Source organism: Lygodium microphyllum, chromosome 18, assembly GCF_053477565.2.
Source record: "Lygodium microphyllum isolate KBCC chromosome 18, Lygodium_microphyllum_v1.1.10, whole genome shotgun sequence".
Classification (NCBI taxonomy): Eukaryota; Viridiplantae; Streptophyta; class Polypodiopsida; order Schizaeales; family Lygodiaceae; genus Lygodium; species Lygodium microphyllum.
In genome coordinates this window covers 42,153,818-42,166,956 of record NC_141152.1, presented here as the reverse complement: position 1 = coordinate 42,166,956, position 13,139 = coordinate 42,153,818, and the positions used below count along the sequence as shown (strand labels likewise).

At 41.4% G+C, this 13,139-nt stretch overlaps 1 protein-coding gene across 1 annotated transcript in view; it reads right to left on the bottom strand.

Annotated features, from left to right (window-relative positions):
* The window catches only part of LOC148020795 (homogentisate prenyltransferase), a 130,229-nt gene extending 121,799 nt beyond the window's left edge, over positions 1–8,430 (bottom strand). Inside the window, exons 1-2 of the mRNA XM_087698605.1 lie at positions 8,273–8,430; positions 8,064–8,183 (exon numbers count right to left, since the gene is read on the bottom strand). Of these exons, the coding sequence (XP_087554731.1) occupies positions 8,064–8,183; positions 8,273–8,314 (162 nt within the window). The 5' untranslated portion in view covers positions 8,315–8,430. The remainder of the gene's footprint in view (positions 1–8,063; positions 8,184–8,272) is intronic.
* Between the last annotated feature and the right edge of the window lie 4,709 nt (positions 8,431–13,139).

Below are 13,139 nucleotides of genomic sequence, written 5' to 3'. Positions count from 1 at the left end.
TATATAAGAGTGCAAAAATACACAAGGGGACTGAGGAAATATCTGCATGTCTCCAACTTGATGATCTCGATCTCCGTCAACCCGAGCACAGTCTGTCTCAGCCAACAGATCTTCAAGATCAGAATCTAAATAATGAATGCTGAAGTGTGCCAAAAAACCCGGCTATAAATAGCCGAAAAATAGGAAATAATTGAGCAGGTTGGCTGCATTAAATGCAGTCAACTGCAATAAATACTATCCGACTGCAGGTGCTGACATGGCAATGACGTCCGATTGTCCAGCTGTCTAGGAAATGATTGTCTAACACTTGCAGCCCGCCTCTATCTGCTGTCCAGCCATCGTCGACTGTAGCCACATTATCTTCAGCCTCTCCATTGCCGTAGGCGACAGCTCTCAGCTGCTGGCGACTGCTCCAGACTGTCCCAGACTGCTGTTCAGCCTGCTGCCCATCATCTCCAGGGTCAATCAGCCCGCCTTTTCAGTATTGCAGGCCCTGACACTCTGAGACACTATTTCAGTCTACTGTTTACAACAGACTGTGCACAGTTTCCAGCCTCCAATCGGTGGCACACTGCTGCGTTTACCAGTTTCCAACCTCCAAACTGCTGCATTTTGGTGACCACCCTGCTGCCATCACTATTCAGCACTCCTACACTCCAACTGGTGATCACAGACTTGGGATCCGTCTTCGGTGGACGTCACACTCCGACATTGCTTTGCCCTTGAGCACACTGTACACTCTTACATTCATTTACAGCATTCATTTACTTCAGAGTTGTTTTCTCTCTCTCCCTTCTTTTGTTTGTGTTTGAGTTTGGAATTTTGCGTTTAGGGTTTGAGTTTTTGAGTTTTGCATTTAGGGTTTGAGTTTTGCCCTCTGTGACTGTGTCTGTCTCTTTGTGTTTTTGTCATGGTCGTACACTCTGTGTGTCCTCAATGCAAACCCTAGCAGTTTCCTTCACATAGTCATGTTTGTCATGCCTTGTCATCTCCTCCCTGTGAGCCTCATTCTAAGTTAGATGAGGACTTTAGGAGCTTTGACCTGTCTATCAATTGTTTTGATGGAGGGGGTAGCTCATTCTAGAGCACTCAATTTATTCCATTTCGGTGCATTTTCTTCTCCAATCGGGATTTTATGTGCATTTCCCATGTAGTTTCTGTATTCTTCAGCCTGCCTCACCTATTGGACATTGTCCACCCTTTCAGGGATTTTTCTGAGCATTTCTGGCATTTTTACCAACATTAAACGCTAGTTGGTGATATTTTGGCCCCAAATTTCAGGTCGGCCAATTTTTGGGATATTTAGCTATTTATAGTCATTTCCCACTTAGCAGGCACATAAATGATCATCTTCCCTCCTTCCTTGGCAAGTGCACTCTCCGATTCCATCCTCTTCCTCTGTCTTCATTTCTGCCATCATCATCAGCCAAATCTAGTGCCCTCACTGACATTGTGGGCTGCGTGCAAGGATCGATCTATTTTCCTGTATTCAACATTTGTTCCTTGTTCAATGCAAGTTTCTTTTCTTCTTTTCTTGCAGATTCTCTCTCTCTCTCTCTCTCTCTCTCTCTCTCTCTCTCTCTCTCTCTCTCTCTCTCTCTCTCTCTCTCTCTCTCTCTCTCTCTCTCTCTCTCTCTGTGTGACCGGTACCATGCCACAGAACAGGTGGTATGATGATGAGTGCAGAGATCTACGTTGACAGCTACGCGATTTAGAGGCGAGAGGAGAGATCACACACAGACAGGCGCAGAGACGCATGCACCGCTTGACCCGCCGTAAAAAGCGGGAATGGGAGAAGGAGAGATATTGGGATATATACCACCTTCTTATGAGCAGAGATTGTGCAGAGGCATGGAGGCAGATCAGAGAACCACGCTCACCCACACCGATACATGACCCTGCAGTATGGCATGGATACGCACAGAGTTTATATCATGTACCCACACAGCCGAGCTGATACCCACACCATGTACACCGAGACTGGGTATTTCATCCTTTTTCACCACTAGTATGGTGAAACATGCTATCTCACGGTTACAACATGGCCGCGCTCGAGACCAGTTTGATCTTCAGGCAGAGCATATTATATATGGCAGAGACACATTGGCTCCACTCATTGCTCACCTCTTCAACCGTGCATTGTCTGAGGGGTTCCCTGACTCGTGGACAGAGCACACCATTGAACCTATCCACAAGTCAGGGGATCCCATGGATCCTAACACATATAGGACCATCATGATTGGGCCAGTTTTGGCCAAACTTTATGGCACGGTGATGGAGGAGGAGCTCAGCACACTGGCAGAGAGAGAATGCATGCGCACACCCGGACAGGCAGGGTTCAGACGGGCATTTTCTACCATAGACCACATCTTCACTCTCCGTTGTCTGATCAACCAGACACGAGTGAAGAAACAGAGATTGTATTGTTGCTTTGGGGATTTCCGCAAAGCCTTTGACATGGTTCCGAGAGAGAGGCTTTTCAGACGCCTACTTGATCTGGGGGTGGATGATGACATGATGTGGGGTATTTATGCACTATATGAGCGGGTTACTAACAGAGTCAGATGTCCGGGAGGTATATCAAATCCCCTTGTGAGCACCATTGGTGTGAAACAAGGATGCCCACTCTCACCGACTCTATTTGGGCTATACATTGATGAGATAGCAGAGTTTATTCAACAGCGAGCCGGTGGAGGTATAGATCTCAGTGGAGCCACAGTTCATATCTTACTATATGCAGATGACATTGTGTTGGTCTCAGATTCAGCTTAGGGATTACAGCAGCATTTATTAGCATTGGATGATTTTTGCATACAGAGAGACATGACAGTGAACCTCGGTAAAACCAAGGTTCTTATATTCCATACATCAACTCAGATACGCAAACAGAGTATTTTCATGGCAGCAGGAGGGAGTATTGAGGTCACTGGATCATATGTATATTTGGGAGTCACCTTTACAACAACTTCAGGGATTTTCTCGATGACACAGGCAGCTCGTGACTACCTCACTAGAGGATACTCAGCATTGGCTCTTATGGAGCGACTGTCATCAGGCACATTTCCAGGAGCCCCGCACCAAGGGGTGGCTCTTTGATACTCTAGTCACTCCAGCACTGATGTATGGAGCAGCTATATGGGGGCCAGGCCTTGCCGATTATGTATGGACATTGATGGAGAGACCTCAGGTGATCATGATATCTAGATTGATTCGCAGCAAGGCCTCAGTCCCACATGACATTGTGCGAGTAGAGCTTGCCACACCGCCCATGCTAGTCGAGGCATTATTTCAGACAGTCTGCTTCCTACACAGATTTCAGGATATGGGCAGAGATCGCATTGCATACAGAGCATATATGGCATCTCAGGAGATGGCTCGAGCGGGGGATACCACATCATGGTATGCACAGACTAGAGCTTGGTTTGACAGACATGGGCTGGACATTGATAGACTCCCACCTCTTCTATATGATACTCAGGCTCCCACTTACACCCTCTCTCTCTCTGAGAGGAACAGAGTCATCAGACCAGAGATATGGCATATTTATATACAGAGGACATGGGTCAGCCCTGCACAACCACTTCCATCGAAGATGGCACATTATTATACACAGTTCTTGAGCATATCAGAGCAGGGATTCATAGAGATTCCGAGATATATGCAGATCTATATGCCACATCGATTGAGAGTTCTTATTGGACAGCTCAAGGTATCATCACATCAGCTTATGATTGAGAGTGGCAGAGCCAGTGGCATCCCACGGGAGGAGAGGATATGCCCCCTTTGCAGATCAGAGGTGGAGAGTGAGGAGCATTTTGTTCTCAAATGCCCGGCATACTCAGAGTTGAGATCTAGATACACATTGAGCAGCTCACTTCAGGGATGTATGACTGATATGGATCAGAGATCATTTGGCCGTTTTCTGGGAGAGGTATGGCACATCAGAGAGCAGAGCACACAGCGGGTCCCAGTCAGAGAGGGGCCCACCCAAATGACTATTACACAGTTCTTTCAGACAGACAGAGTGAGAGCTACTGTACCAGCCTCCAGCCAAACCTCCGGGCTCACACTACAGCAAGCTGAGGACCAACGTACCCGACGCCACACGAGGATCCGTGGGTTTCGGACCCCACAGCCACACCGACAAGAGATCCGGAGGATTCTTGATCTACATCGACAGCAGACTGAGATCCGACGACACTCGACACATTGGATCTCAGATCTCCAGTTTGCTCTTTCTCCACCGCCGATGTACCACATCCTACATCCAGGAGGGATCACCTGCTATTAGCGACTTCGACGACTGCTACTACATCCCAGGATAGTATATGTCCCTGCATCTGTTACATATACACATCGCACCACTTTATCACAGCCGACAGTTGTTCCCCTATCACAGCCAACATTTGTTCCCCTTTTGTAGCCATTATCTGGAGTACCAGAGCTACATACGCACATACACATACACGACACTTATCACACTCACGGCACCGAATTTTCAGTTTCAAGTTTTTAGCTTTTCATTCAGCACTTTTATTTTGGATAGCTGGACCTCATCAGTTGTATCACAGTTTGTCTCATAGGCCAGTTTTGGTCTTTAGAAGACGTTAATATAACTTTCTTTTCTTTCTTTCTTTCTTTCTCTCCGTGTTCCATTGCGCACTCACATAGTATCACCCCTAAGAGAGACACAAAGCTAACTTCTCGCATAGAGACCACCCTAGACTGCCAAACGGCCTTGCCACATCAGCCTTTTGCTGAAAACGCAGCTTTCTACTTAGAGGCATCCACTTTTCGTGTGCCAGGTATCCGTTTTTCTCCCCACTTCCTCTCCTGCAGGAGATAACAGGCTTTGTCAGTCAGATGACAATCTTCTACTGCAAACATAGTGTTGCTTGGTAAGGCAATAGCTCTCTTTAGCAAATGCACATAGTCCTTGTGCAAGCAACAATCTATCTCCCCCAAGCAAACCCTCTACATCGACTTCCTTGTGATCCTATAGCCGTTTTCTCCTGTTTCACGGTTGTCTCTCAAGTCCCGCCAAAACGCTGATTTCTTGTGGGTGTTTGGCAAGATATTGAAGATGTCTTATCAGCAATTCTTTGCTAACTCAGAGGATAAGGTCTCTATTCCTTCCTCTCGGAGGCAGAGATATTTTCGTGCTAGTTCATGTGGCGACTAGAGGTCACCTAGCCTGCGTTCATACTGGATTCCTCTCCTCCCCGTTCTCTCCATGTTTCATAGAAGGCCCATTCTGTTGACCTTCATAAGCCTTCCATGGCACCCTCGATACAGGTGCCGATACTCCATTCTTTGCCTAAGAAAGACCGGCTTGATGGTTCCAACTGCTCACTTTGGTCGTGTAAGGTGGAGTGTATCCTTGATACCTTTAATCTTTGTGAGTTCGATACCCACCCTATTCCCCATTCAATGGAGAATCCCACAATTGGATCATCGATGGATCATGCAACCTTATGGGATCGGCTCAACCCTAGAGCTCGATCTTTCCTCTTTATAAGCTTACAATATTCTGTCCTAGTGCATGTGCGCAGGTTGTGGAAAGCAACAGAAGTGTGGATCAAGCTTACTTCTTTGTACTATCACAAGATATTTGCCCACTGGATTACTCTCGAGAAGAAATTACAAATACTCATTATTGATAATTCTCCTTCCATAAAGGATCTTATCAATTGGTTGGAGGACATGAGGGATGAGCTTGCGTCCCTTGGAAGAATGATCTCTTAAGAGGATATGGCTATGACTCATTTGACTCACTTGCCATCTCCCCGATTTGATGTCTTCTACACCAACCTTCTTACCTTGAGGACCCGTGAGAAGCTTCTATGGGAGAAGCTTACCTCACTTGTTTTAGAGTATGACAAGCGTGCCAAAGAGGTAGCTAGTGGATCCACCTCTGCTAAAGCTTTTGTTGTAGGTTCGAGAGGGGGAGCAAAGAAGAAAGAGTAGAAGAGAGAATAGAAAGAGGAAAAAACAATATTTATCCATCGATGAGCAACAATACATTGATTCGGCTTGTTTCTTATTCTTGAAATGGAAAAAAAACTCGAAAAAGAGAGGCTGTAATGAATTTACAAGTCTATTGTCATGTAAAACAACAATGAAAGAAGAGAAAATGGAGTTATTCAATAGTGAAGGAGTGGGAGATAATGATGTAGATAGATATAGCTAACTTTAGGCTATCATCAATTGCTATACAAGAGTTTATAGCCAAGAAAACTAATGTAGAATTAAGAAAAATAATCTCTCTTTATGGAGGAAAGAAGAGAGCTAGTGCAAAAAGAAAAGTGGAATACCACAAAACAAGTGTCCAACCACATGTCTTGAGATGTGACAAGTGGTGGGACACTTGGAAGCTTGTGTGACAAGTATCTTAACACTTGTCTCTTCTCTATGTTCTTCTTTTTTGGACTGACTATTATCAAGAATAGAAACAACCAAATTTAGTAAGTACCCCCAACACATAAAACTTACTATTTTCAAAATGTCATCCCTATTTTTTAGAAGTAGCATTTAAGAACCCTTCAATATCGCCTCCTAAGGAATCTAGTCCACACTTCAAGGCATTAATCCTTTCCATGCATGAGCCTAACCATGATATGCTTGAGCTCCAGCCATACACACCCAATTGGGTTATATGGGTGAAAGTTTGTACTATCTTTTTTTTAACCCACTGCATGGGTCCACCATAACCTGCGAGACTACTCATCGATGGCTAGCTCTACTACAATTTTCTTTATATCTAGTAAAGTACAAAGGCAACAAATTTAATAAATAGTAAAATATAAAAAATAATAGAAAGGATACAAATTAGGGTTAGTACGAACTACGAACCGCAATGTTCTCCTGAAGGGGTGTGAGGGTAGTGGAGAGGCTGGAGAGAAGAACTGACGGACCGAATGAATCAACCGTGAGAAATGAATAAGACTGTGGCCAATAAATAGGCGCAGTCAATCTAGGGTGGCACCCCTTTTTGGGGCTGCAAGCCCTAAATGCAAAACGCAGAAACGCAAAAACGCAAACTGCGGGTGAAGGGTTTCTCAACACCCTTGGTGTGTCCTTTTCATCCACAATTGTCACCATCATCAACATACCTAATCTACCCACATCTAGAGGTGCTTCCCTTGCTGCCAGCCATGACTACCTGCTCTAAATATTGCCACCAAACTGTCTATGATCCTCCTCTTGGCACCTACTTCTGTGTTTTGCTGCCAACACTTCATCTACTGCTGCTGCTGCCTATTCCTGGTTCTACCCTACTGCAGCTGCCTGGACATCATCTACAGCAATGTCTACACTCCAGATCAACAAGCAACCTGTTCTACAGCCTTGGCAACCTGTTATCTAGCTGGGTGACCTGTTTTGTACCTGTGTTTCGAAAAGAATGATTTGAGTTCTACGTCATCTTCATCAGCCTACATTTGTCTTTTCGTTTGCTTCTTCATCAGATTTTCGCCCTAGTAAAATGGGCTGGGTTTTGGGAACACGGACAAGAATGGGAATGGGGACATGAACTGCCATTCCCTTTCACCATGAGAGGGGGCTCTAGTATGGGGAGCAGGTTAGGATGGTACAAAGACAGTTAGGACTGGGATGGGAAGCTAGAAAAGTAAAATGTACATGTTCCATGCTCTGTAAGAGAATGAACAATGTGTATGAGACCAATGAGATTGTCTTACCTCTATTCTGAATCCTGATCAAGGAACCAATTTTTGAATAGTAATTGTTACACGACAACAATAGATTTTGTACAGGAATAATAAATCAACCCATAATAAACAATATAGCTTTTATTGGGCTCAAAAAATAATAAAGTACCCACAAACAAACCGATTAAACGTACAATGTGTAATGGAAGTTTAATAGATTTTGTACATGGATAATAAATAGACGCGTTATAAACAGTATAGCTTTTGTTGGGCTCAAATAATAATAAAGCACAGAAAAACAAAGAGATTAAACGTATAATGTGCAATGCTGTGTCAGAAGAACACAAAATAACTTCTGTTTTTTTTAAGAGAGCAGAAATAAAATGACTTTCTCACCTCTGTTGTGAGCCTTCTTTGCCTTGGCAAAAGGCCACTATGTGGAGCAGGCTTGCGACAGAGGAAGCTCTTCCTATGGCTGTTCACAGGACAATGGACAATCCTCTCTCGGAGATGTTGCTGAAACAGAGACATTCCATTGCAAGGAGCTTGGCTGTGAGCCCCATTTTTTGAATAAAACTTGAGAGGAGGATGCGCTTGAGACGTACCAGCTGAGCCTGTGGGAATAAGAACGCGCAATGGGCAGCCATTAAGGCCCTCCTGTGGTCGCAGGACAACAGAGAAGCTCCACAAGATGGTATCAGACTGTCTAGTCTCGGCTCAGATGCAACATGGATGGAGGATAAGGGGCCATCCTACCAAAATGATGTCACATATAGGCGCTTTATAGTGGGGCTAAAAAAACCTTTTAAATTTGTTTAATGCATTGCATGTTTTAAAACATAAAAAAATTTATGATATATTTACTAATAAACCAACGACGTGGGGCAAATTGGTAAATCCAGTGTGTTAGTTTCGTGGATCTTGAGTTCGATCCCTACGGACTCCTCAAGTTTTTAGCCTACGCATATGGGTACATTTGATCATATAGAAACACTTGTTTTATTAAATTCTTATAGAAAGGGATTACATGGAATTTAATTTAAAAATCTCAATTGAAGGGTTTTTAATGCTACCACACCCAGTGGCAAGGAGTTAAGTCCCAATAGCTCTCACATGGTTACAAGCGCAACTATGTGACGTTTTGTAATTATTTTTTTTATTATTTTTTTGGTTTAAAGAAGGAAAATATAAGCGTACACCCAAAATTGAAGAAAAGCTTTTTAAGAAAAGCCTAAACATTTGAAAGTTTTTAGGCTTTTCAAGTTTGTAAACTACAAAAGCTTAAAAGAAAGCTTTGAATTTCGGAAAGCCTTAAGCCTATATAAAGGGGGGAGAGTTAAGTAGTATAGGCCATTCTATGCATTACGAAATTCATCTCTTATTTGAGGAGAAAGGAAGGTGATGACGCATACATTAATTCCTCGATCATCGTGTTTGCAAGCTAAAAGGTTAGATTCAAATCCTCGTCATTCATTCTTTTTAGGATTAGTTTAAACAATTTTGCCATTCGTCTATTTAGTTTACAGGTTAGATTCAAATCTTCGTCATTCATTCTTTATAGGATTAGTAAATAATAGTGAAATGAAAATGAAATAAAACAATTTTTTGAACATATGATGAAAATGAAAGCATAACGAACTTTCGAACGTAGTGAAAAAAAAAACAAAAACGTAAAACTTCAACAAATCGGATATTTTGAATGGACAAGGGAATGGCACCTTCTCCCATAATTATTTAATAACTAAGAGATTTGTGCCAACTCTTCCGACATACTATATAGCATGTTTTCTCATTTCATTTAGTTTTTTTTTCTTTTTGAAGTAATTTTATTGTTTATTGATGTTATATATTTATTTTATTAGAATTACTATTAAGAAGAAAAAAGATCATCATCCTTGCACGTCGAAAAAATAAACTATCTTTTTTTAATGAAATTACGAAGTATAGCATGTTTTTTCATGAACAAGTGTACCACAGTTTTATGACAAAAACATATTGTTCTCATCAACATCAATGGACATTATGAAGAAACAAAGTCACAAGGCATTCTTCAAGACTTTTAGAAAAAGGAAAACTATGGCTTCTAGAAAAACATCACTAAAACCATTTGCTGCACCTTGGTACGACATAGAAAATGTTGAATCATCTTGGGTGACAGAATGTGAAGGGATCGTTGGAAGACTAACAATGTGTGCATCCTGTGGTATAGTCACAATACAACATCATGCCATCAACTCGCAAAAGAACAATCCATCTATATAAGAAATACAAGTTACAACGGCTTTGTCAAGCACTATTCTCATCCTTACATGCCAACAACACAGAGTCAACATGATGATAACTAAATGTTGACCATGTCTTGCGAAGAAAGAGGAAAACAAATATGTGGTGTCACTCTTACCAAACTACACAAAACGAATTCTCAATGCAAAGCCGTTACAACTTCAACTATTGAGCATCATTGATACATCCATCTCGGTCTACAAAATGACAAGAGCAATTGTGAACGGAACGTTGGACCGTTGATCTATCCTCGATAACACTCTAGTCTCTTGGAATGATGGATCGCTTCGCAACCATCTACTAGAATTTACTTGACTACATCCGATATTGCAAATGTGTTTGCTTTCAACATGCGACGTAATCCATTGATCCAAAAGTACTTGGCTATAGGAGAACATCCACATCCAAGGACAGGGCTTTGCATCCTCAACAAGCAATCTATCGAAAGGATTATAGAGCTCCATTGTGAAAGCTCTCCATTCGACCCAATGCTCCAAGCAGATCACAAGAATGAAAGATATTATAATTTTGCTCAAAAATGTAGTCGAGCCAAGCCGATGATAGGCATTCCAAAGACCTCATCAGCACGAGTTCGCATGCATCATATTATAGAATAATAATCGTCCCATTGAAAGAACAACGACGTTCAGGACAGATGGCTTGCCTGCAAGAACCTCACCCTGCTTAGATATCACCTTGGAAAATGCAATGTTTCCATTCTTATTCCCACTTGGTCATGGCACCTACGACCAAAAGAAATGTGAACGTTCAAAATCACAATCAGTGACTTGAACTACATATGCATACATATTCTCCTTTCGACATCCTCCATGTCTTTAAACAACACAAAAACTTATTTACAAACATACTTCGCTTCGAAACACGACACATGTCTAAACACCATCAGTAAAATTGCTACATAACAAACATGCAAGAACTGCATATAGAACCTCAAACTCCTTTATTGTTTCATGAGTAAACATTTATCTTAATCATCCTAAGATGGCTTGATGATTTGGGGGAAGTTAACAACATGCCTCCATGTGGGGTATAGTTATGCATGAGTAGTGAAGGAAGATCCACATGTCAACAAAAGGTACAACACCCATCAATGCTTGTTCACTCAAACTTCCCCCATGAGAATGATGTAGTAGGGCAACTCGCCTTTCACTCATATTATATCTCTTTATCGTGTCATTGTCAACATCCTTTCCTATCATATTGAGATCATTAGTGCTACTACTTCTAATTCTTTTTCTTATTGATTTGCTAATATAATTAAGAAAGTGGAGGTAGGGTAATGGGATCAACACTTGTGTATAAGTAATCATCACAAGAGATGGATTGTGTGCAATTAAGCTTCTCTCTTTCTCCTCATCCTCCATGTTTTGCATGCCCCCTACACATTTGGCTACTTAACGACTATTATAATAAGTACAACATTGCAAAGCTCTCTATTCACCATAACAAAGAATACAATGAAAAGATTAACATATCTCAATTCAAAGGAGATAACTTCTCACCAATGGAATTAGAAGAATGGATTAACAAGCTAGAAATGTGCTTTACTCTCTACCCACGTAATGATGAAGCAAAGATATTTTATGCAACTTCACAGTTAGAAGGTTATGCACATATATGTTGAGATGGCAAGCTCAACACGTGTGGACATTGATGATGGATTCCTTGGCTAGATGGGTCCACATATCTACACTTAGCACATTGATGGTCATTATGATACTCACATGGCCATTGACTTATCACTTATTATATTTAGTTTGTTATACCTATCTACAGCTGGCAAAGATATAGCACTAGTCGATTAGTGTAGTATGTTAGGCATTGTTTGACTTAGTAGACCACTTTCCTTTATGTTGTATCTTATCTATACTTTGTGTACATTGTATAGAGTGTAAAAGAAGAAGAAGAAGAAAAAACCACCAAGAAAACATTTTGGCTTCCATCTCTCTTCTTGTATTATTGAGTGAGCTTCTTCTTATGTATACAGTGTGTGTTTGGTATAATAGCTCAACCAAGTCCCCCCACCATACAATTCTTAACATGGTATCAAAGCAACATCACTAAGAGAGGCTAGTTTGGAAGACTGAAATGAAGGAGAAGAAGCAAGGTTCGAGCAAGCAAGAAATGGGTAAGAAGATCTCCCATTCTTCCATTCTTTCTCTTGGATAGTGCTTGTAGAGGCATCGGAAGCAGGTAGAGTGAAAATCTCAGATTGCTATGAGATTTGGTGTGCGAGCAGAGCACTGTATATTTTACAAATTTTAGAGCATGTTTCACGTCCCATTTTAGAGTCGCAAGGTTGCCGACAACAGTTTCATGGTATACTATGATTTCGACAGTGTTGACCGAAAGTGGGTGCACATGTTGCAGATTTCGAATCTATAAATTTTGAGGTATTTTCCAAGAAGCAAACATAAGTTTTATCTACAAACAAGTTGCTGATTACATGTATTGTTGAGTAATCAGTGAAAAAGATTGCTTAGTGTATTACTATACACTTGTTGAAAGGTTGCAGAAGACTTGCTTGTTGTTTTATATCATTTTTGTGATAATGGTAGAGAACAGTGGAAATCCCATTATTGAGAAGCTCGACAAGAATAACTACCCTTCATGGAAGTTCCATGTGATGAGAACTTCCTCATTGGAAAGGGCCTTTATGAGTTTGTTTCAGGTGAATAAAAGGAGCTAGAGTTGAGTATCCCTCCGATTACAGATGAATTAAAGGCATGGAAAGAATAGAATGCAAAAGACAAAAAGGTATAGAATTTGTTATTTGCAGTCATTGATAATACTATGCTGGGACATATCAGGAATGCATAAACTTTACATGTAGCTTAGAACAATTATTTGAGAACATGTTTTCAGTAAATACAAAGGCACGAAAGATTCAACTCAAGCAAGAGTTGAATACCTTGAAGAAAGGAAAAATGTCTGTCAATGAGTATGTTTTGAAGGTGAGGAGCATTGCAGATGCTTTAGTAGAGCGATTGATGCAATGCTCGATGATGATAATTTGGTTTCATCCAGTTGGAGTGGCCTTAATAATGAGAAGGCTTGGAAATCATTTGTCACTTCTGTATACGTACGAAAGCCATTTCCAGATTTTGTTGAGCTGGTTTCTCTCATGATTATCGAAAAGATCAATATGTAGGGTGACTCGTCTGAAAG